The following is a 25,862-nucleotide window of genomic DNA, read 5'->3' as shown; positions in this document are numbered from 1 at the left end:
GCACATGAGGAAATTGAGGCACAGCTAAGGTGGCTAGTAAGTGTTGGAGCTGGGGTTTGAAAGCAAGCAGTCTAGCTCTAGCTGCTCTTAGCCATAGAGAACATTCAGCAAGTTAGAAATAGGCAGACTTGTGCCCAGCCACATGGCCCGGGAGGCCCTGAAGCATGGCAGGTAGTGAAAGGAACCAGATACTCACTGTGGAGCTCCCCTGGGCACCAGCAGGAACCATTTTCTGTTTCCTGAGATCACACACTTCACACAGGTGGCTGCCCAGTTAGTGTGTGTGACCGCATGCTGCTCCTCTGTTATTACTCTTTAAAAACAGTAAACTATAAAATAAATGGACATTATGTTTTCTCTCACCTTGCCATGGATTCTCTGTCACAGCCTGCTTTGGCGGCCACTGAGGGAAGGGTCCAGCTCAGCACAGCCTGTTTGGGAAATGACAGTGGATACCTGGTGCAGGCATCCTCCTGGAGGGATGTGTGAGAAGTGGGTTGGCTTCTGAAGGTGGAGTCTCAGGGAGAAAAACTAGCATTGATTGTGTATTTCTAAACCCCAGGGACTGTGCCTGGACTTCAACAGCCATGAGGCCCTCATTACTACTAACAGCTCAGTACTACTGGCATTTTATCTCATTTGCGTGTATATGTGTGTGGTTATTGTTTTAATCTTTAATTTTGTCAAAGTAACACATATAGATAGTTTAGGTCAAAATGAAAAGGCCTGTAACAAAGAGCAGTAATAGTCCTTCCATGCTTTGCCTGCACGCCAGAGGATACCGTTTGCAACACACACAACATATTCTGGTATCCGTCTCTACATTTTTCATCATTTATGCATTACTATCATGGTCCAGATTTTTTCAGACGTTATCTATTGGCCTGTGGAAGTGAGGGTTTTAGCTTCCATGCATACATTCTTCTACCTTCACTATTTTTCCAATATATTCACATCTCAGTTTAGGATTGAACTAATATTCTGTGTTTTCATTATAATGACTGTGCAGTTAGTGTCCACTACCGAGCAGAGCCGTTTATGATGATTTACGATTTCCTTTCTTCTATTATTTTTCATTTTTCTTTTAGTTGACAATCCTTTCATTAACTTAGTTCTATTTAGAGCTATAGCTAAATTTTTTGTGTTTAAACAAATATCTCTCAGTATAGTTTTCCACATGGTCATGCTTGTGGGGAACTCAGTTTCTTTGTATTTTCTTCCCTTGGTAACATCCCATGTAGAGTCCACCATCCTCCTGCCACACCCTACATCCCCGTCACCCTGGAGATTCTCTCCTTTCCTTTAATGGGTTGGATCCCATGGCTTCCCCTTTGTGGCATTATCCTCTCATTTTGGTGGAGCACATTTTTCCAGTAGCTTCCGAGCAATTGTTTGGGAGATAGAAAAGTCAAAATATTATTTCCTTACACTTGTTTGATAGCTTGCCCACCAACCAAGAGTGAGGAATTTTTTTTTTTTGCTTAGGATTCTGAAGGTTTGCTCCATGGTCTTCTGGATTTCAGTTTTGTTGCTGAAAACCCCTGAGCAATCTTTATTCTCTAACCTTCATGTGCATACTCTATGAAGTCTCTGGAATATTTTACGACGCTTTTCTTTATTTCTTTCAGCTATGAAATTTCATGTTAAAGTTCCTTAGTGTGGGTCTTCATTCATTGTCCTGGATATACTGGGTGGGCACTTTCAGTCAGGAAGCTCATACTCTTCAAATCAGACTTTCTTGTATTGTTTTTTTCACTAACTACCTCTCTTCCATTTTACCTGTACTCTCTAGAAATCTTTTAGTTGAATTAATATTGGACTTCTTGGAAAGAACCTTCATTTTCTTATCTTTTCACTCCTATTGTCCATTTCCTACTTTTAAAAATTCCCCTCAACTTTAAAGTTCAACATCTTTATTGTTTTTTTAAATTAACTATATAGTTTATAATCTCTATTATTTTTTCTAGTTCTATGTTGCTCTTGTTCTCTCTTCTATCCTGTTCTTATTCCACTGATGCAATATATTTTCTTATCTCACCATGTATATTAATTATAGCTTCTTTGAAGTTTTCTGTATCTCTCTGCATTGTTCTGTGTTTTGTTTTGTTTTCTACTGAGCTATTAACATTTTTTTTTTTCCATATTGGAGGTTTTCTTTGAATGTCAGGTGATCCTTGGGTTTCCATTCCTGTTTAAGAGTAAAGCACGAAAATTGTGCTTAGATGGCACTTCTCAGCTAGAACAATTAGGAGACTTGCCACTTTGTCCCACTGGGGTTTTCTTTCACAACAATGTCAGTATCTATTATATTATTTTTTTCTGAGATAGTTAATTTTCTCCAGAGAAATGTTCTCTTAACTTTGCCTGGGGAAAGTGCAAGGTTAGTGACCTGAAGGTAAGTGAGAGGGAAGGTCTGGGGTCTCATAACTTTTTTTTTTTTTTTTAGCCTGGTCCCATCTTCCTCTGTGTCTGGTATCCCTTAGACTAGAGCTTCTCAATGAATTTCTTCCATTGATGTATCTCTTGCCTCCTTCATTGGAGGAGAAAGGCAGGACCCTGCCTACAGATATGGGGACATGAGCTTTAATAGCTCTGTACAGTCTTTTAAATAACTACCTTGTTTCTAATTCCCACCTCAGCCCCATGTTCTGTAACCCTGGTGCCTCTAATGCCTTAACCATTTCAGGTTGTGTGGTGCAAATTAACCTGCTTCTCACTTGTGGGCACTTTTTTTTTTCCTCCCTAAACACCTCAAATTTTACTTACGATACAAAAGTATTTAATAAGCGCCACATCAGTACAGAAAACACACAGCCTATATATAGCTCATCCTTTAAAACCAGAACAGCCACATAAAGTCAGTATAGATTCTTATTTTTACGTAAAAAAAAAAATCTAAGGTACACACTGGGAACTGAGCTAGCCAGCAGAACACTGCCTTGGTAGGAAGATTTTGACAGGAAGCCGGCATTGCAGACCCTCCATTCCAACAGAAAACCTAACCAACTGATTTATTCAGAGAAAGTTGGAGCGAGCCTGCACCAACACTCCACATGCTGAGCAAAGGAGACCTTGATCTGCTTCCAGCGGAAGCACACACGTAAGCACACGCGTGGGGCGCCCACAGAGAGCATACACATTTGTGGCACTAACAACTGAAAAGCATATAATACTTTGATCTTGAAGTGGGTAAACGTGGAACTTCCAAGATTATATCCACTAGGTTAGCCTGAGTATTCATCTATAAAAAATAGTTTCTTTCAAAAATGCTTTAAAGAGAGTTCTGGAAACGGGGGACTACACCAGGACCAGAAGATAGTGACACAGGGACTGCAGATGTAAGACTAGGAGTTGACTTGGACATGTAGCTTTTAGATAAAGGACATCTCTCTCGGGTGACTCTTACAGCCAAGACTCCCTGTGACCATAGTAGCTCCAGAAATTTCAAGACCGGCAGCTGCTTAAGGAACACCCTAGATCAATGTTCCCACGGGTGCGACACCCCAACACGTGTACTGGGAAAGCCGCCAGGTGGAATGCTGGAAGTGGACTTGTCCAGAGGAGCCGACTCAAGCGCGGCCCCCCACCTCACCCCCCGAGAGATGCACTTGTGGGCACTTTCAATAAATCTTTTCAGTTCTGCTAAGTCATTTACAATTTCTCCATTCCTTTTCTATTTTCATATATTTTGGTCCAAGTTTTGAGTTGTCAGCCACTTTCATTAGAAAGGAAGTTTTTATATTAGTTCTTTGCCCTGGATGCTATTTATTGGGTGATTTTTTATTTTGAAAGAAAGCGGCAGAAATATTTTACGTTGTCATCCTAAATCAACAGGTTTCCTTGCTGTTTTCCAAATGAGAAAACTGAGACTCAGAGATTAGTGGCTTTTACTTCCTCACTCCCTATTTCATCAAAAGTGCTCTTGTCGACGTTATTGATGATCCTGGCACTAACACCAATGATTCATAGTCTTCAACTTGCTTGACCCGTCATAGCCTTTGATATGGTTGATCACTTCTTCCTCCTGGATGTGTTTTCTTTACCTTCTCTTCTCTCCCTCCTCCCATCCTCCTAATGTTGGGGAGCCTCAGTCCTTGGTCCTTTTGTCCCCTTCCTTTCCTTTCCTTCCTTCTTTCCTTCTTCCTTCCTTCCTTCCTTCCTTCCTTCCTTCCTTCCTTCCTTCCTTCCTTCCTTCCTTCCTTCCTTCCTTCCTTCCTTCCTCCTATCATCTATCTATCTTCCTTCCTTTTACTCCCTGTGTGATTTTATTAATTCTGTAATACTTTAAATATCATTTACATGTAAATGACCCCAAATTTATGTTTCTGTCTATCTTTTTGAGTTTTAGGATCAGTGTCCAACTGCCTACTGCTTACTTGGATGTGTAATGAACATTTCCAACTCATCACGACTAAACTCAGACCTCTGATCTCCCCCATAAACCAGCTCCACCTATGGTATTCCCATATCGGTTGATGGCAGCTCCATCCTTCTGGTGACTCAGGCCTAAATCCTTGGGAGTCATTCTTTACTCTTCTCTTTCTGTTACTCCCACATTCAACTCATAGGAATTTCTGCTGGCTCTACTTTCAATATTTATTCAAACTCAACCACTTTTACACATCCACAGCTAACATTCTCTGAGCCATCATCATCTAGATTGCTACAATTCTTTCTTAACATGTCTTCCTGCTCCTGCATTTGTCCCATTATAATTTATTCCAATTTCACGCCAGAGGGATCCTTTAGAAATTTAAGTCAAATCACATCACTTCTTGTCCAAAATCCAGAGGGCTCCTGTAATCGCTCTATACTCATCTCTTTCTACCCCGCTCCTCCCTTCCTCTCTGCAGCCATATTAATATCTTTGATATTTCTCAAGCACAACAGGCTCCTCCCATCTCAGGACCGTTGCACTGTTTCTACAGCCAGAAACAACCTCCTTATCTCCTTCCTAGTTACTTGCTTTACCCCTTCAAGTCTTTGCTCAAATCTTGTCTTCTCAATGACCACTCCTGACACCTTGAGTGTTCCCAAGCTCATTATCCTGCTCTACTTTTTATTTTTTTCTGTAACACTTAATTACCTTTTAATATTCTATATAATTTAATTTATTATTGCTTTACTGTCTATTTCTTATCTCTCCTGCTAGAATAAATGTGTCCTTCAAGAATGGGGATCTTTGCTTATGTTGTTCTCTAGGGTTGAGAACAATGCTTAGTGTATAGTAGGCACTCACTAAATATCAGTTGAATATGAATAAATGAATGAGCCAGGTTTTAGACTTGAGTATTTTTACTATGCCATGTTCTTCTCTGGGCCATGCTAAGTGCTATAAGGTGACATGTAAAATACATTCTGTAGGTTTTTTTGAGAAAGGGGCTTTTGACCAGTGCTTGGGAAGAGAGTAGGGGAAATGGATGGAATTTCATCCTTTTCTACCTCCCAAAATTTTCTTTCTGATCTCTATAGCTCCCTTTTTTCCTTGCTGTTAAGTTTTTGTTGTTGTTTTTTACATATGTGTGTGTGTGTGTGTGTGTGTGTGTGTTTATATCACAACTTAATAGCATGTTTATATCACAACCCCAAACACTCACACACACACACACACACACACACATATATATATATAAAGCACCTATTTCTAGGTGGTAATTGGGTTCATTCCATTATCATATATACTTCCAGTTTCTATGATAATGATACAACACTTTCCTTCCTTCCCCAAGTTATGGATAACACAAAACTTTCTTTCCTTTTCTATTGTTTCCCTGTACCCTTCTATCCACTTGTTCTTAAAGAAAAAATAATTTTCTTACATAAGTAAATTTGGGGTTGACTGTAGTAGGGTTTCAAAAAGTCATCTAAAAGTATGTTCTCTAATTCTCATTAATTTTGTATGATTCTCTTCACTGAAGCAAGTCACAACACAAGCTCACCTTTCAGAATTAAAAACAAATTAGCAAAAGCTAAAAATGGAACATATTTAGAAAGGATGGAAAATTCCAAACTGCAGGGGGTAAGGTTTTGTGGTTTCTAATCTTTTCCAGTATTTGAACATTGACAAACAATTACTCCCTAAGGAGAAGTGACACTTAAAAGTCTTCAGATTTCTAGGGCGGGTTTGTGGGAGGAGCAGTGGTGGGATATAAGGGATGTCTACGTGTATGTGTAATGTATACATTTTATGCAGGTGGCCAAATTATTTTATAATTTGTGGAGACTTGGATCTTAAGCACACAAGGTTTTCCTAAACTTCCAATTATTTTGGACATAATGATATTTTCTTATGAAGTATACCAATTTGTTTTCTGAAACTAATGGAAGAGTTCATTTTCTTCACATGTAATTTAAGTCAGATATATTTAAATTAGGTAATTAAACATGTGTAACTAGAATGTGGATCAAGCATGACTCATGATAATGTAATCATAACACAACTTAATTTTTTCCAGTCTTCCATTGGCTCATTATATTCGCTGGGAAAAAGTGTCCCTTGGCCCTGATGAAAACTCAGACTGGCCCCATGGGTTTTCTGCCCACTCTGGGCCATAGACAGTCCTGACATAATTTTAAATTATAAACACAGCCTCCATAGATGTCAATCAAAATTTCAAACTCAAATTCCTTTCCCTTTCCTAGCTGGAACCTGCTCAGACTAGAAGCCAGCAGTAAAGGGTAGTGACATGGGGCATGGCTGGTGTTTTCATTCCTCTACTTTCTGCTTCTCCTCCAGGCCCTTCTCCTATTGGCTCTGTGTTCATTCTTTTCTCAAACACAACCTAGAGGACAGGACCCAAGATGACACCACCTGGGGAAACAAACACAGAGGCCCTCCCTGTGACCCAGCACTCTCCTGGCTATACCACTAAAGTAGAGACTCAGCCCACTTTCCACCTCTGGATTTGCCAGACACGAGTCAGCTCCCAAGCCACTCTACTCCCCAACCATGGGGATCATGTTTTAAACAGTATGAGTAGCCTTGAAACTCCCCACCCCCAACCAGGGTTGAAGTGAAGGGGCAGCCCTCTCACCCTGCTGGGGTGGATGGTGCTCAGAGCACAGTTTTATTTGGATATGTCCTTCTCAACTAGATCCCCTCTCCTCTGTCTCAACCTTTATATTCTTCAAGCAAGTGAGGGGCTGCAGAGTCCCAGAACTGAGAGTGGGGGAGGAGGAGAAAGGAAAGCTCGTCTTTACAGAAGAATGCTCACTCATGAATGGAGAAGGCTTGTGGCCCCCCATTGTAATAATGGACGTGGACAGGGATCCTCAATGGATGCTAAAAATCAGTTTGTGGGGGACACAGGCTATTCACCTGGTTTCAAAGAAACACACCTCATGTTATTAATTACCAAGTCAAAGAGGTACCATCATGGTGGAGAAAGCTGGCAGACATCATCTTAACTGAGTGGTCAACTTAACATGACCAGCAATGGGACACACTGAGAAGGACCCAAAAAGTCTTCTTGCCAAAAAGGCTTAATATTAGTTTAATCGTAGGGAAAACAACTAGACAGATCTAGACTGAGAGACATTCTCTAAAGCAACTGGCTTGGATTAAAAAAAAGAAAATATAATGTTATTAAAGAGGAAAGAAGGTGGAAGAACTGTTTTAGACTAAGAGAAGAAAAAGCCATGACAACTAAATGCACTGTGGATTCTTAATTAAATCCTGGGCTTGCCTCCCCATCCACCCCTCCCCCCCAAAAAAAAAAAATCTAAACAAATACTTTGAAGCACATTTTAGGAGATTTGAATATGGCTTGCTTATTACATAATAGTGGTGCATCAATGTTGAAGCTCTGGGGTGTGAGGATTGTGTTGTGGTTATATAAAAGGGTGCCTTGTTCTCAGGAGATAGGAGCAAGTGTGGGTGAAATATCATGAGAGAGAGAGAGAGAGAGAGAGAGAGAGAGAACAAGGAAGGGAGAAATAGAAGCAAATACAGCATAATTTGGTAAATCTACGTGGAGAGTATTGTATGTTTACCTTTTCAACTTTTCTGTAGGTTTTAATTTCTCAGAATAAAAGGTTGGGGGCAGAAAGAGACATGGAACCAGCCCTCACCCATTTCCTTTGCAAGTACACAAAATGGAGATTGGGCACCTCTCTTTTATTTCAGTTGTGTCTTGGTGCCTGGATGAAACTTCGATTATTACATCTTATTATGAATATCAATTCCTAAAAGTATAAACATATATAATGACAATTTCAACCTCAGAATGTATGTGCAGGGCATTGAAATGTATAAAAACATTTTCACTTATATTGTCTCATATGATCTTTACAACAATCTTGGAAATAGCTAGAGAAGGTAATATTTTTATTCTTCCCATTTTCCAAATGAAAAACTGAGCAACAGAACGTCTGAGCAACTCAACCAAGTATACACACCTAAAACTAGTGCCCTCACCCTCTGAATGAAGACTCCCATTTTTTTTTTCATTACACATATTAAATACCCATACCCAGGAGGGGTTTAACAAAACCATTTACTGTTTTTGTTATTTCATTTTGTACAGAAAGTAAGAGAGACTGAAGGGTCTTCATTCACCTGGGAATTCCAGATTAGCAATGGTACAGGTGGCTCTGCTCACCCCATGGAATCAGCATGCTCGTTCAACCCTGAGTTTAAATGAGATGCTGCTAAGTGACAGCTGCTCCAGTCTGTAACCCCACCTGCCCGGACTAGAGAGCTGAGTAATGTTAGTCTCGGAGTCCTACCCATGTCATTGCAGATCAGCTGCAGCACAATGAGGAACTTATAGAGATGAGTATAAAAATGAATTCTCCCGAGACCGATTCAACATCTCCTCCGAATATGGAGGTAAATCTTGTCACAGCTCCAGCGATCTTCCGGGGAGATGACAACTCCCACAGAAGGATGTTCACGTGCGTCACAAACCCATAGCCCCGGAAATACTAACAGCTCTGCTTCCACCTGACAGCTGGGGTGAGCAGGGCCATCTTCATTCTCCCTCTGCCTACGTTTTTCTTAACTAAAAGTAACTTAGGGGGGAAACATGCCCTTTCTGAACTCGGTGAGAGCCACAGATTTGTGGTGAAGGGGCCCCACAGGGCCCAGGCATGTGTCCACATTTTCCCTCCTTTTGTGTCGCATTAATGATAGGGGTTGAATCGCTTCTGCCTTCACTGTTGACTGAAGATGTGAAGAAAGGACAAAGCCGGTGTGTGTGTGTGTGTGTGTGTGTGTGTGTGTGTGTGTGTGTGTGTGGTGGGGAGAATAGAGCAAGTAGCTAAATTGTATCGAGCAGTGGTCGGCAAACTCATTAGTCAACAGAGCCAAATATCAACACTACAACGATTGAAATTTCTTTTGAGAGCCAAATTTTTTAAACTTCTTCTAATGCCACTTCTTCAAAATAGACTCGCCCAGGCCGTGGTATTTTGTGGAAGAGCCACACTCAAGAGGCCAAAGAGCTGCATGTGGCTCGCGAGCTGTGGTTTGCCGACCACTGGTATAGAGTATAAACATATTCTTCTCCAGGATCCTCCCCCTTCCTTCAGATCAGGACTTTATGGAATGAGGTTGGGATCGATGACTTTCTAAAAAAGCACAAAACACAGCACACCTAAATGAATTACTAAAATTCTGTGGCACACCAAAACATTATTTTTTGCAGGTTTGACAAAAAATAAGTTTACTTTTGATTCATTCACACTGGATGGCTATTGTTGTCATTTTTTAAATTTGACAATCTAAGGGGAAAAGAGGTCGGTGTACGTTTTAAAAATTCTTGTGGCACATTGGTTGAAAATCGCTGTTCTATTCTGTACATGGTGTAATTGCAAAGGATACTTTTCCAAAGTAAAATAGTCACTGGACTTAAATGGGAAGCAATTTCAGGCTTTCACAGCCTAAACAGCACTTGCACACTGTTTCACTCACTCAATCACTTTAGTGCTCTGTTTTGATATTTCATTGAGAATAGTGGGATACCATATTATCCCTGCAAAAAGCCCTTCTTAGACTAAAAACATTTATAATTTGCCTTATCAAACATTTATTCTTTGCTTTGATAAAAATATGCATTTTATGTCATTTCCATGGATAATTTATTATCATGAATTTCCAACATTGATATTGCTTCATAGTAAACTCCTAATTTACTCAGAATCAAGAAAGCAGAAAACTCTAGGAGAACATTATATTTGTCAGAAAAACCTACAGAAAAACTCATATGTACTTTGATTATTTATAACTTTTATAACTTTTATAGCCCAATAGCAAGAATAAATCTTTATAGAACCTGTTGTATTACAAGATCGTGAACTACCCTTTGAATCATCAAGGACAAAGTACCTTCAGTATAATTTTATGTTGATTACTTTATCCTCATTCTTTGAAAATTTATAAATCTATGTCATACTGTAAGCCTCAAATAACAAGAACATTCTTTTTCCCTTCTTCTTTCCAAATATTTTCATTCTCATTAACCTTGGGTGATAATCCATGATTGTAAACCTCAATTAACTAGAACATTCTTTTTAATTTGTCCTCCCAAACTATCGTCTTTCTCAATAATACTAGGTAGGTTCCATAAATAAATGTAAATTGAAGAAAATCTGTTTTTAGGAATGTCCTGAAAGTTTTCACAGGAGATGCTCAAAATATTGTCTCCAAACAGTTGTAACAGAAGGGAAATAAAATGTTGAAGCTCCTTGAGAACCAAAAACCAAATTGCAATGAAGGCTCTCATTTTAAATAGTGGCTCCACGGACTGGGAACTAATCAGACCTAGAGTCATTATAAAATAGGACGCCACTCAGATGACTTACTTCAAAATAAGATGTAAAATAAGATGGCTGGGTTATAAATTCCCCTTCTAATTAATTTTATTGTTTTAGTTGATGAAACCACAGAAGTGAAAAGAACCTGGAAAAAGTAAGTGAGCACTGTACCCAGCAGAAGCCACAATTCCAATGCCTCCAACTACTTTAAAAAGGAATGAAGATGCAGGATGTTGAGCGTTGGCTTTGAAGGTAAATATTGGGGCTGAAAGATAGCAACTGGAAAGGTGGTTATTTTTCATATTCAGTCAAATCAGTCTGAATGTATCTCATTTCCTACTGTGAGTGGAATAGTCATCGAGCTAGAATCAGTAACTCCAGAGTCTTTTATTAAATTTCTTTACTAACCTTCCATGGGGGTGTTACTGTCTGGTCGATTTGCGAAGACGACATCCACATACTCCAGCTGCAGCCTCTGGAGGGAGCCCTTCAGTCCTGGGAGCAGAAGCAGGGCAAATGGAGAAAGCCCAAAATGAGCACTATTAGAAAGAGTTGAAGTTTGGTTAAGAATTTACTTTTTTAAAATTAAAAAGCATTGGATTAGCTTCAAGGAGGCACTAAATACAATGATGTGTTAACTGACCCCTAAATCCTTGTAAAACTATGTCAAAGTCTGATTTTGTCCCCAGAAAGAAAAGTCTTAGCCTGGCCTCAGTGGCTTAGTAGTTGAGCATCGACCCATGAACCAGGAGGTCACAGTTTGATTCCAGGTCAGGGCACATGCCTGGGTTGTAGGCTCTATCCCCAATAGGGAACCTGCAGGAGGCAGCCGACCAGTGATCCTCTCTCATCATTGATGTTTCTCTCTCTCTCTCTCTCTCTCTCTCTCTCTGAAATAAAAAAAATATATATTAAAAAAAGAAAATTCTTTTCTCTATGGCATTAGTACTCCCACCACACTGGAAAATACAGACTTAGTGATCATCTTGCAGTGACTCGTGTGTGGCACTGTCCGGAAGCAAAGTTTAAAATAAAAAGCAGCCTAAGAATTTCTTCTTGAAAAATTCAACTAATGTCATGTATTGAATTACTTAATGGACTTCTAATAGAATGGAGGTATATTTATTGCATAGCAAAACATAAAAATAGTACATATCATAAATGACAACCAATGCCACAATGGGTGATAATAGGAATAAAAGGGTTGGCCAGTGAAGGCGTTACTCATCTCATTGATTGGAACAAAGTTCGAAGAATCTTAAATATAGCTGAGCTCTATTATTTCTATTACTCCCTATTCTTTTGGGGAAAAACAAAAATACTAGAAGCTATAAAGACTGAAGAGGTAATGTAAAGGACAGAGTGAGAGCTTACAATAAAATCTAGAACCCATAGTCTGTTTCAACCCTAACCATTTTGTCACATTCCTATGACTATTCAGAAAAAAATATTTAATTTCAGTAAAATCAATGCTTCCCTGAAATAGAATGTATTGTACATAATATTAGGTAACCAAAAGGACAGTGTTCACGAGTCATTTTATGTCATTTCCATGAGGCACAGCATTTCCTTATCAGCTTATTTAATTCTTCAGGAAGACCGGAGGGTTTTCTCTTTTTATTACAGGCATAAAATTAATTGCATGTTAAATGAGTCTCTTAAAAATTTAAATTTGGCTCATTTAAATTTGATTTTTCAAACTAGTTTATCGGCCAGCCCCAATTACCTTTCTGACAGGAAAATGGAGTGCTGGAATACAGTTCCTGAAGTATTTTTCACTCATTAAGAAAGGACTGTCTATGGTGACAGCTTGTTGAAAGAAGCATTGATGAGCAGATTAGGGCAGACAGGTGTTACAAGGTCCAATGCCTGCTCTTGAAAAACTGCAGTGACTTCCAGGCTCAGGGCATTACCAGCTATCTCAAGGGGCAGCTTGCAATTAAATTTAACTTAAAAAGCTCTATGACATGAGCCACTTTTTGGAAGCAATTGTATGAAGGAGTTAAGGGGAGGACCGGATAACGAAGCAAACAAATAAATAGGGTGTTACAAGGTTTGAAAGGTTGGAAATCTACCCTAGCATGCTGTGTGATCTCACTTGGCTTATTTCACCTTTTTTCGTGATTCAATTCTCTGATCTGCAGTGGGGATAACGGTACTTGCTACCTTCGGAATTGCTGCTCCAGAGAGCAAATAAAATCAATTGTGAGTACTTTGTAGATGCAATAGTCTAGTAATGTGGTAATTAAAATGGTGGTATTCACATCTCAGAATGAGAGGTGCCAACGACTAAATGCCAGAGGTTTTCACTAGACCCTCTGGTTTTGGAGGCATTTAGTGACATTCTGGCCCGTGCCTGGCCCTGGGAACAAGGTCCTCCTTCCGGATGACGGTTCACTCCTCCTGTGTCTCTTCTCAGCAGCTCAGGGTGGGCTGAGAATAAGCAGGAGAAGAAGCTACGACTGACTTGGCCCTGTTGTGATTGCTACATGATCAGTCACGACTTAAGTCATTCACTCTCCCATGCCATAAGCATGTTCTGAATCCCAATTTGATTCTGAAACTGTGCTGGGCTCTGGGAGTATAAAGATGTATGGACACTGCATTCATCCCCAAGGAGCTAACAGTGCATATCGAGAGCATCTATTGGCATCGGCTCATTATTCAAGGTAATAATGTATACCCCAAAATAATGGCGTGGACTTGATAGAAAGGTCATTGTACTTGGTCATTCTTCATCCGTCAAAGACAACATGGAGCTAGATGAACTTTCTTCTTTGACCTTTCGTGTGATTGCAAACCAAGTCAGGTAGTCCTTCATTTTCCTACTTGGGATACTTTAATCTTTAGAAGTAGCTAACGCATAGCAACATAAAGACATGCTCACCAATGTCTCCTTAAAAGCCATGTAGGGTTATTTCCAATAAACAAATAGTCAAGATCCATGTCCACTTAGCAAATGTTTGTTGAGCACTGGCTTGGAGCCAGGCATTGTTTTAAGTTTAAGTAGACATACAAATGTGCATTAACCTCGGCTCCAGAGGGGCATCCTGACAGCTAATCCTAACCTAAGGAGCTAAGTGCTCCAGGGCAGTGAGTGCACTGGCTGAAGGCACTTTGACCTTAACCTGTCCCTGGACACCAATGCAGTATCTATCTGCTGGAATGAATACAAGAGAAGCCGGGGAAATGCTCCCTGCCCTTGAGGAATGTCTAGAAATTAACTGGCAATTCCTCAAAAGTCCACAGGATGATAAATTATGTTATACAAAGAAAATGGCTCTCAAGTGACTGTAGGAAAGAGAAATCTAAGTTCATTTTTCTTTTAGGCTCTGAAGTTGAACAGGAACTGTATTGTTTATAAGGTGATCCTTAATTCAGTTTAAGCCTGTTGTACAGGCATCTACCTGAAGACAGGTGCTCATTCCAGACATTAAGCAGGTTGGCATGCGTGTGGGTCAGGTGCTCAGTGTTGCAGGTCTAACTGTGTAGAAACAAGGAGATCAGTAGTTTGGAGATTCTGCAAGGGTTCTATTCATATATGCCCTGTCGTCATTTTTTTATACCTACCACACATTTGATTTCCTATCTAGCTTGAAAAAAAGTTGCCGTCAGTAATGTACACAGTGTCCCTATGTAATTTTCCAGGTTCTTCTCGGCAGACCTCTCAATCATGATGTAGGACACACTTGCTTTTTTTGTTTAAATAAAGACTGCACTGTATTAGAATAATATATGTGCCAGCCTCTCCCATTATGAAACTTGGTTATTCTGGTGGATAATTTCTATTACTATGAACATGATACACTGAGAAGGAATCCTGGGGTGAATCCATTTGTTATGAAATTTATTTTTAAATTAAAAAATAATAAATTATCGTTTTTTTAAAAAAAGTTCAGATAGTAGGATTAACCATTTGCCATTCATTAAAAATGTTTAAGCAGAGCTTTCTCAGTTTATTTTCTTTTTCTATTCCTAATACTATGACAGTGGGTTTGTGTTTTGAATCACATCAGAAAACTGTTGTTTACCTGAAAGGCAACTATAGACTTAGCTACAGGTTTTGCCTATAAAAGCACACAAACAATTTACTTATTCTTATACTTTGGCTTACCAAACCTTCTCTATTCTTTCACGTTAGATACCAAGAAATTGGATCTGCCGAATTTTAAAACTGGTATATATTTGAGCTTAATAAATGTTTGTGGAATGACTAAATGAACAAATCGACTTTCAGAACCTGAGAGGACCTTGGGATTCTAAATGGATATAATAAAGCTGTTAATGAGATTTCTACCCCTTCCTTGTGACTATAAGGAGAATGTTATTCCTAACTGGATCTAAGCAAGGACTTTGGACTCATTGAAAAGGTCTTTCATATGAATTTTTTTCAAAACTACATTATTCACAAGTCAAGCTCATTTTACATTTTATAAACTAACTCAGTGGGCCAAAGTTACCCAGCACACAATGGCCTGAACTCTACATAAGTCAGGCTTCTGTCTTATTCTTTAAGAGCAATTCTCAAATTTAATGTGTGTATACATTTCCAATGTCGAATAGTTGAATAAGGTCACCTTCACCACAGAACAAGTACCAATGAAACCTAAATTTTGTAAATCATTCAAACTTTATTTTGGGTCTAGAAATACCATGTCCCCCCTTTTTTCCTGCAAAACTCACTCAATTCCCTAATTTCAGTCCTTTTTGCTGACTCTCTTTTGCACTCATGATTATTTTTTGTCTTTGGCTGAAACTATAAACTGTAAAATAACAGCAACAATAACAACATAATAATAATAGATCCCAATTCTTTTTTAATTTCGAAAGTTTGAAATTTTGTGTTAAAGTTTGATTCTGGGTTGATTGGAATTTCAGCTGAACTAGTTTATGCATCCTGAGAGATTAGTTCCTAAGAGAATTCCTGACTTATTTAAAAGGAGAATTTAAGATATTTCTATTAGGTTATATGCAGCTTCAAGAAAACAGATTTTTAGATTTTTCTTTTTTTTTTCATAATTGAGATTTTATTGTTTGTTTTGAGGATCAGTACACAGACATTTCAATTTGTACACAATTCTTAACATATGTACCAAAATTATAAAGTCATTTGAGCTATTTTTTCTAAACAGTTATTTGTGACTTCCCAGCTTAAAATTCGGAGGCTAATTTTCCTTAGTAGAGTATCAAGTACCAATATCTTTAAATGTTGATACGCTCTTACATCGAAGTCCCACTAATTCACAATTTAATATCATATATACTACATTATAAAATTTTCAATCTTTCACAGCAAATTAACAAAATTACTAGGAAAATGACTACCACATCAACTATGCACAAAATTCTGTAAGGAAGAACCAAGATCAAGGGGTGGTTTTCTTTAGGAAACAATTCTATCAAAAACATGTGAATAGACGTAATTTAAGATGTTCAAGACATAGCAAATGCATGACTGACTCCAAATTGCCATTTAGTATGCTTTGTAATATAGGATATAAAACTGCCCCCATCTATGGAATGTTAAGCTGAAGAAAACTGGTTTTTAAAAAGAGAATCCTGAAATCATGAACAGCCACAGGTAAATATTAAAGCAATGGAGATTTGGTAAAAAGCCCAGTGGCATGCTGTTCTTTTTTCTTTAATATTATATTTCTTTGTTGATTGCCAGTTTGAACCACTTTCTGAAGCTCTTTTTTAATCAGTGAGAGTAAAAAGAAAAGGAAAGGAAAACAAGATGTCTCTAGGCAGCACCCTCTGCTATGTTTGCTCAACTTGTTGCTACGAGCCGACAGGTTTACTTCTTATTGATAAACGTTGTTAGAAGACACAAGTTATGGGGTCAAATGCTAGAGCAGGAATGATAACAGTGTTGAGAGACAGGTTACATTAGACACCAAAGCGTGAGAAGGCATTTAGTTGGGTGAAGAGTTTGGAAGCTTTCTCTAGTGCTGGAATGTGGTCGTTTATTGGCAGCTTTAGGGTGTTCCTTACTTAGTAAAGGGTGTCCTTATCCACAGAATGGTGACGAGAAGTTGCACTAGAAAGTATCATGCTGAAGATGACAAATAATTTATTAAGTGTTTATTATGTGACAGACACTGCGCTCAATGCGAAGTACCTAATTTCAATCTAGGTACAGTAACACCATAGGGTCGGAATATTTATAGCCCGTTTTATAGTCGAGGAAATGCAGGCTTAATGAGGTTAAATCATTTATACAAAGTCCCCCAGCTCGTAAATGACAGAGGTGGAACTCAAACCAATGTTCATTTGATTTCAAAGCCCAAAATGCCTATAAATATATGAAAAATTAATTAGTAAGAATTACCAAACTCAAACAAAAACTTTGGAAACAACAAACAAATATAATTATTACTGTTAAATTAAAATAAATGGCTTACTTCAATTGATTCAATACATATGCTTTTGTGTTTATTAGTAGGTTGTATAGATAGAGAAGTCAATGTAACTACAGGGAAAAGTTGGGCAGGATATGCACCAGATAGTCAAACTGTGGAATGAAATTAGGTGAGCGAAAGAAGGACTTTATTTCTTCATCTATTTTTATTTTCGAAGTGGTGGGATTAGAGTATACTTTATAGTTTAGGTGACTTTTGTATTTCATAATAAAAGAGACAAAAATCATCTGTCTCAATGATTAATTATGAATCTAAAGTATAAAATCTTGGATTTTTCTGAAATAGTTCATGAACTCGTATAAAGATGTTGGAAATATATAGCACCACCCTTTAACATTTTTTTCTTTATTTCAAAAGGTATAAGTGTAAAATTTTATAATATATAGACAATGGAGAAATAAGTAAAAATTCCTACCAATTCTCATAATCCTTACATTGAATTACAGTAGTAGTACTCTACTGTGTAATGGTTCTTGCAACTATTTTAGTTTCTGTTTATTTCTGAGCTGTAGCAAGTTTTCAATCAATCACACAATTTTCTACAAATTTTTTCTATGCATATATACTTTTTTTTAAAGTATAGGGATCTTAACATATGTCTACACAAAAACTTGAACACAAATGTTTATAACAGGGTTATTTATATAATAATCAAAAAGTGGAAACAACCCAAATGTCCATCAACTGATGAATGGATAAAAAAAATGTGGAATAGTCATACAATGAAATTTTACTTGGCAATAAAAAGGAATGAAGTACTGACACATGCTACAGCATGGATGAACATTAAGTGAAAGCAGCCAGTCACAAAATATCACATATCATACGATCTCATTTATATGAAATGTCCAGAATTGGCAGATCTATAAACAAAAGCAGATTAGCGGTTGCCTGGGGATGTGTGAGAGAAGGTAAGGAAGGGTTGGGAAGTGACTACTAGTGGGTACAAGGTTTCTTTTTGGGGGAAATGAAAATGTTTTAAAATCAAATTATGGCGGTGATTGGTCAACTGTAATTATACTAAGAACCAATGAATTGTATACTTTAAGTGGATACATTTTTATGGTATATCTATTATAGCTCAATAAAACTTTTTTAAAAAGCCTTATGCAAGTGTTTTATTAATGTGAGCATAGCTGTACATGATAACAGTTCTAGAAATTTTGGCCTTTTGCTGAGTTTCCCTCTGTACACTCCCAACACACAGCCCCAGGAAGAAACTTGGTTGCTTGTGATTCGTTTTGTAGAGATTATCTTTCCCCTCCCAATGTGTTTTGAATGCATTTGGCTGATACCTTTCTTGAATCAGCAGCCCACAGATAAAGGTAAAATGAAGTAGCAGAACCTACCTTCGATTATATGTTTTCTTGACAACCCTCTTTCCGTTTCAGCTCTAACAAGAAAAAGAAGCAAATGACTATGAGTGGGGTGTGCTTTCTTTTATCGCTGCTTCAAAAGTACAGAAGAATGGTCGTTCTGGATGGAATTGCTAATTTTATACCCTGTTCTTAGCAAATTCTGCACCACTGCAGGCTGAGGAGGAAGGCTGGTGGGCAGCACACTGAGCCCCTTTTCTTCGGAGACCCCAGGAGATGAATTAACATGACTGTCACCACCCCACAGTAATAACAACTTGGCCACCCACACCCTGTCCATATATAACTTGACACAGGGCTCAATCTCCCCACCTTGTTCTTACCAATCCCAAGCAAGTGAAATAAAAGGCTTGCTAGAAATGTGTGAGCTTACTATTAGCTTGCCAGGCTGCTGATGGCATTAGCTTTTCCGAGAAAGGAAGCAAATTGGAAAGTGCCTTTTGATTTTTAAAAGAAATGAACAATTATTGTCTTTTTATAAAATGTGACCAAACAATTTTTCCTTAAATCTTACAAAGACCAACATTCAACCAGGACTTTTGCCATTTCAGATCATTCTCAAACTCTGGCCAATTGCAAAGGAATGTGGTGCTTGGTTTTTAAAGCATTGCTGAAATGTTTCTTCAACATCAATACCTTTGTCAACCTTAGTAGTTCACTATTCGCCTTTGGTGATTTTGTACCTTTTATAAGTATATTAGATAATATTATATGTAATTCTCTATACATTCTGGTTCTTGCAGATTGTCTTACTTCCTGATTATTTCTAAACCATACACAAGGTTTTGAGTACCTCTGAAAAAGCACCAAGCCATGGCACCATGAATCAGAGCATAGACGATGTAAATTTGCATTTCTCATAGGCGCCATGTTGCCTTATTTTTATATAGACTACAATGGTAGTAAAGATCTAAATTCCATTTTTGTTTTCATATTCATCACATGCAGGCTCAAAAACAGCAATAAAATATGAGTGTGTGTGGGAGGGGGTACACATACATTTTGGTTAGAAGATTTCTAAAAATCTGGTCTCTCCCTCCAATTTTGTTTTTAACTATTTCCTATCAATTATAGGGTGGTAAATAAGGTTACTTTTGTTTGTGTTTACATTTTGTTAAGAAATCTTTGAGATTTCCGTGCAAAGCCTTATGGAATAGCTTGCTGTATTCTTACATGTTTGTCTTAAAGACCAGAACTTCTAAGGCCTGCTGGATAATGTAAGTACCAGTTCAAACACCAGTAGGCCCATCAGAAGCCATTCATCCTGTGACATTTGTTCTGAACCCCACACCAGAGAGAGGACTTCTTTTTCATGTGGCCTGGCAGCGAGTAATCCAGGAAGCTCTACGTTATTCTCCAGTGAGATGCCCGCTTTGATCAGCACTTTCAGAACCCTCTGAGGAAATGATCAGAGACTTACTAGTACATTGGGACCAGACAAGATATTTTTATATTCGTATTCCGGAGAAGTCTCTGAGTGTTGGCAGAGTTGAATAGCTTTTCTTTGGTGATGCTACGTGCTCATTTCCTTTTCCCAAAATTTGGACTCTATTTTGGTTCTAAGTATGAGGTTGATATTTGAAAACTCTCCGTGAATCACTTAGTAGCAAGTGACCTCATGCTACTAAATTTCTTTGGAAGCATCTTGTTAAAATTGAATCCTAGGCTAATTGCTATTTCCTTCAAGTGAGAGATAATCATCTTTCACTTTAAACCAATTGATTTTGGCATATTAGATGTGAAATGGTGGCCTAAAAATATAAAACTACTAATTGTTTCCTATCAAGTAGGGAAAATAAAAGTTATTTAACTTACTTTCCACCCCAGTAGAGTTTGGTTGTTATGACCAGGCTGGACCTCCTGTATGTTAAACAGACAAACACACACAGAGAAATATTAAATAAATCATACTGTCATATTATTATTATAACACCCAAAGAATTTATTGTACCACACATTTTTAAAAAATTGGTAAAGAGATAAATTTGTTAATTCACATCACTAAAATGTGAGAACAAAGAAGCTAGTGAGTGGGGACTTGAAGTCAGATCACAGAAGAAGAGGTTGAATGGAAGTGATCTTTACCTGGAGGGGCTGGGGAGGCTGAGGGCTATGACAGCAAATAGGTGAGTGGGTAGTGGCAAAGCAAAGGGAAGGGTGGCATGGAGGGTCAGAAATAGTAAATGAGAAGGGTAAGTGAAAGGACTAACTGATGGATTGCTGTAGGATCTCAAACAAACAGCCACCCACTAACACTTACTTAGCATATAATATAACCTTGATTGAGTGTGAACTTTCCTGGGGGGTAAGTCCACCCTCCAAGGACCATGGACCTAATGTCTCTGAGTTACTACCCTTTCTAATCATCACATTCACAGGCAGGATTTGACTACATGGAAATATGAATAATGAAATAAATTATAATAGTCAATAAGTAGGAATGAAATGTCTATGGGTGTCATTTTAATGGAAATGTTATTTTAGGAAAACAGTTAAAAAATCCTTAACTCAAAGTTTTACCACCTTATTCTTAAGGGAATATAATGTGGAAATCTTGTTAGCAAATGTATTACTTTTTCAAAATCACACTCAAAGGGAGGAAATGCCATTATGATCATGGAAAAGGAAATATGTCTTGAGAACTACAGTCATGTAATTTAAAATTCAGAGGTAGATCTCAGTGTAATTTAATTTCTCCAGGTATGTAATTCAATTGAACTCGCCTAGAAAAAAAATTGTGATTCAAAGGTTAAGACCAAACTTTGGGAATAGTTGAAGTAAGGCATTTATAATTTCATCAGCTATAGCGGCAACACCTCAGGGCCCTCAGGTATAAAAGCCTAGCCTGATGAATGATAACCAATGAGAGATGATGGTAACAAGTCTGACAACTTAGCTGCAACAAGAAAAATTCGTAGAAAATGTCAGCAACCGCATCCCACTGAAGTTAATTCCCGGAAAAGTAATGTGAATCACTGTAATGGAAGGTCTACAGATGTAAGCATCTAAAGATTACACACTCCAGAAGAGCTGATGCACTTTCCAGGTTGATCCATCAACCTCATGATACCTAGTGTAGTAGTGATCTGCTGGGGGAGCCAGGTCTCCTTTAGCAAACATTTTCAGAGCTTCAACAAAAGGCTGGATGGAATAGTATAAAAAATGAATACAGCCCTCTTGATTATTCAAAGCATGTGGACCTGCAAAAGCTGCACATTCTACTCAAATACTACCCCCATAGACTCACTTATTCTTCCAAAATTAGGCTTTCTGTAAAATGTTTGGCCTACGTGGGTGCGCACACTAACGTTAATGTTCAAACAGCATGAGCAGACAGCAACCTGGCAAATTTTCACTGGCCTCATGGAGGCATTTAGAGTGGGTGGAGAATGATAACATGAATGTTTTACTTTGATAAAGCACAGGTTTCAGAAGACATTTGCTCACCTTATGTCACTTTATCAGCATGACATTTAGGGGCAGGTATGACATCCATTTTAGGGGTGGAGAAATTGAGACTCAAAGAAGTGAAGTAACCTGTCCTGGACAGCACAGTTAGCAAGTGGTGGCACTGGGGGCAGAAGCCAAGTATGCTCTAGTTGAAATTGCTTGTGTGCTTCTATGATACAGTTTATCTTTTCACCAGTTTTCTGGGGATAGTGGTGAATGGATATCAATATTCTGTGGCCTGGTGATAGCTTAAGCTTTTATTTGCAAGACTGAAAGGCAGTATGTGAAAGTGCATGTTAATCTACTTCCTTTAGGTATATAATAGGCTCTGCACACTATGGAGCTTGATGGCTAAATGTCCTCTGGGTGTCCAGGGGGAAAGAGCCATGGCACTGACTCCTCCCCTCCTTCCTCAGGTGGACTCTGTCAGCCTATCCCTGCTGCAGATCTCACCGGACTGCTAGTGGACTCATCCCCAAGGTCTCTGTCATAGGTTGAATTGTGTCCCTCAAAAATATATGTTATTAAAGTCCTAACCCCCAGTGTCTCATAATGTCAGCTGACTTGAAAACATGTAGTTAGTTAAATTAAGTGTGTGCTCATAAGAAGACACACAGACACATAGGAAGGGAGAATGCCAGGTGGTGATAGAGGCAGATGTTGAAGAGCTGTATGTGCACCAAGAGACACCAACATTTGCCATCAAGAACACCAGAAGCTGGGAAGAGGCAAGGAATGATTTTACCCAGAGCTTCAGAGGAACGTGACTCTGCCCAAACCTTGATTTTGGATTTCTGGCCTTCAGAAGTGTGAGAGAATACATTTCTGCTGGTTTAAGCCATCCAGGTTGTGGCACTTTGTTATGGCAGCTCTAGGAAATGGATACAGTCCCTGTTTGGGTAGTGGTGGATGGACCAGCACGCTGAGTGGGCAGGTAACTCAGGCAAGATGGAGGACTGGGTGGGAACATGAATATGTTTCCATATTTAAGGTTGAATATGGTTCATTCTTAACAGACTCACAATCCCTGGAGTTGGGGAGAAAGAGAAGTGAGAAGGAGAAAGTAGGTCACCAAACTATATTTATTGACAACTCCATAAATTTCTGGTTTTCTATTTCACAAGGCCCTCTATCCCTACCAAACATTTCTCTAAGAGTGAGGATTAAGCAGCCCTAAGAATACATGGAGCTCTCCTCCATCCTTCTAGCTTCCCCTCCAGAGGGAGTTTAAATGCTTTGTGGAAAGGCATAATGAAATCAGTCTTCAGCTATACTCTGTGAGAATGTCCCTTTTTCCTAGACTAAATTTTATACAATCTGTGTACATGCATGGGTGCAGTGTTCTTTGCACTATCTGACTGATACTATTGAATTGTTATCCATTTGGCCATCAGCAGAGATTATACCAGAGCAGAAGAGAAACCCAAACTTGTCCAATGGTCTTTGTTGGGCTTTGCCTGATTCTGTACTCATGCTGGGGAGAAGGGGGTATCGGGGCTGACACACATAGTGAAATGTAGGGGGATTGTTCCCCTGTCCCCGGATGTTATGGCATCCATTGTTACCACTGGCTTTGAATACAGAAGGTGATGAAATGGGATGTGACCCCCCAGACAATAGGGCCCCCTGACACAGGAGAGATACTGGCAGATAAAGAAAGCTTTGGGGTATTTATCCCAAGGACTTCTTATTTCATCATCTCTTTGCATTCAGACTTGGTAATAAAATGAACAATGAACATAAATACATATGTATATACAATCAGCCTCCTGTCATCTGGCTTCCTTTACCAAATTACCCTAAATGGCAATCAGAAGCCATGAAAATGTCCCTTTCTTTTATTGACAAATACCTCCTAAACATTCCCTCCCTCTTGGCTTAACCCCATGGTAATTCTTTGTGATTAAAGACTAGTCAATAAGTTTTGAAGCACAAGTAATGAACTTGCTGGTATTTATTTTCAAAACTCTGTAAATCAATGAAGAGTTGACTTCTTTTTGGACAACCTTTTGGTCAGTTGCCATCCAATTTTATTTTCCCTTCTCTGGTTATAAAATAATGTCAGTCTTTTTAAAGGCAAGTAAATTATGGTGGTGAATGCATTACCTCCAGCCTTTCTTCTTGATGATGCTCCCCAGAATCACTTCAGCCCTGGAGGGGAACACAGACAGTGTCTTAGGGTACAGTGGCCTGGAAATGCAAGAGTCAATGCAAAACACCAGAGCCATCCCTTGTTTGAACTCTCAGGGCCTCCATGTCCCTAAAAATAGAAGCTGCTCTCGGCTGGCAGCACAGTTTCCACTGTTTCTGCTTGTGCCTGCAGAATCCCGCTCCAGAGCATCGCAGAGGCACCTGCCAAATCCTTTCACGCTGGCAGGGGACCACCTGTGGTCCTGACACTAAGGAACAGTGCAGTCATTTGGCAGTTTGGTGTTTTTAAACCACTGATCTCATCTCTAAATGTCCTGCTTGGCTGTGTCCCAAAGGGGAGTCAAGATTTTGCTTCTATTTGCTATGACTTCCAATTAGGACCTGGGAGGACAACGAGAGCTCACACTGTTTAGACCGACAATATCGACTCCCAGGAGGTCTTGCAGGATAAAAGTACCCATGTGTGGGTTTAGAAGACCCAGATGTAGGGGCTGCAGATGCAGTGGCCCACATAGAGAATGTCCTGGGTTCCAGTGACAAGCATTGTCATAGACGCAGGACATAAGGAGGTGTAGAGAAGTGTTCTCCCTGCACCTAAGGCTGGGTTGTGGAGCGGTATATTGAGGACATACCCACTGTCCTATCCCCATCTTCCTAGCCCAGCTGAGAGCCAAGCTTGAGGAGGCTAAAACTATCTTCTAGGCCCCTCCCAGTAAGACCAATTCTGCTCTGTGAGGCTTTGTGAGTGGGGACATCAATGGAATTAGCACTTTGTCCACTAGGGTCCTATAGATGGGAGTCATTACTAATCACTGTGCGTCTTGACTGAAAGTTCCGTCTCTGTTGGAGTGTACTTGGGAGCCTGGCAATAGGCCACGATGCAGTTAGCTATGGAGCGCACCCCAAAGAGGCATGTGCTGAATGTTGCACAGTGTTCTTTTCTTCCTCCCCTTCTGTCTCTCTGATGGTTGCCTTTTGCAATCTTGCTTTTCACAGTGGGAACCGATGTCAGTTACACACTGACAAATCAAACAGTAATTAACCAGAACTGATTCTTCTTCACAGTAGGAATACAAACAGAACTCTTTACACACTTGTTTGCCACTCTTCCCCCTTTTCAACCTTAGCCCCATTTGGTATTAAGCAGGATTCAACAAAAGAAGAAAACACGGAGAAAGGGTATGATGTTGAAAGGAGCATGGCCTTATCAATTTCATTTTCTCTCCTTGGACTCAACAGAAAACGTCAGGAATGTGGGCTCTGAACCTCGTAGCTCAGTGGTCGGCAAACTCATTAGTCAATAAAGCCAAATATCAACAGTACAACGACTGAAATTTCTTTTGAGAGCCAAATTTTTTAAACTTAAACTATATAGGTAGGTACATTGTTATTAACTTAATTAGGGTACTCCTAAGCTGGCCTTTGCTAAAAACATCCTCAATCTGACTGAGGCATGTGGCTCGCGAGCCGCGGTTTGCCGACCACTGTCCTAGAGGGTCCTTAAACATTTACACCTGACCTTGAGAAGGAGGAAACCCACGCAAGGAAAATACACTTGGACCAGGCAATGATGAACCTGATTCAGCAAGTCTAGCATTTTGATTGTCATTCTCACCCAGAGTGGGGTGGGAATTAGGCCTGCAGGTGACCATGCACCGCAATCCTGTTAGAAAATTGCAGAGCTGCTCAAGCTACTTAGTGCCTTTCA

At 39.1% G+C, this 25,862-nt stretch overlaps 1 protein-coding gene and 1 long non-coding RNA gene across 4 annotated transcripts in view; one reads left to right on the top strand and one right to left on the bottom strand.

The window, feature by feature from the left end:
* KCNAB1 (potassium voltage-gated channel subfamily A regulatory beta subunit 1) overlaps positions 1-25,862 on the bottom strand; it is a 307,111-nt gene that overhangs the window by 40,454 nt on the left and 240,795 nt on the right. For 2 of the 3 annotated variants that reach the window (XM_054713662.1, XM_008142222.3), the window contains exons 5-8: positions 24,110-24,154; positions 20,369-20,413; positions 18,527-18,570; positions 11,164-11,250 (exon numbers count right to left, since the gene is read on the bottom strand). In XM_054713662.1, the coding sequence (XP_054569637.1) occupies positions 11,164-11,250; positions 18,527-18,570; positions 20,369-20,413; positions 24,110-24,154 (221 nt within the window). The remainder of the gene's footprint in view (positions 1-11,163; positions 11,251-18,526; positions 18,571-20,368; positions 20,414-24,109; positions 24,155-25,862) is intronic. The other variant, XM_054713663.1, reaches the window with a different exon arrangement.
* On the top strand, positions 10,883-19,191 carry LOC129148556 (uncharacterized). The gene is made up of 3 exons (XR_008555517.1): positions 10,883-11,007; positions 12,900-12,960; positions 18,569-19,191. It is a non-coding gene; the product is annotated as an uncharacterized LOC129148556 (long non-coding RNA).

Source organism: Eptesicus fuscus, chromosome 3, assembly GCF_027574615.1.
Source record: "Eptesicus fuscus isolate TK198812 chromosome 3, DD_ASM_mEF_20220401, whole genome shotgun sequence".
NCBI lineage: Eukaryota > Metazoa > Chordata > Mammalia > Chiroptera > Vespertilionidae > Eptesicus > Eptesicus fuscus.
Note: the sequence above shows the minus strand (reverse complement) of the source record. Positions and strands in the feature narration are given on the sequence as shown.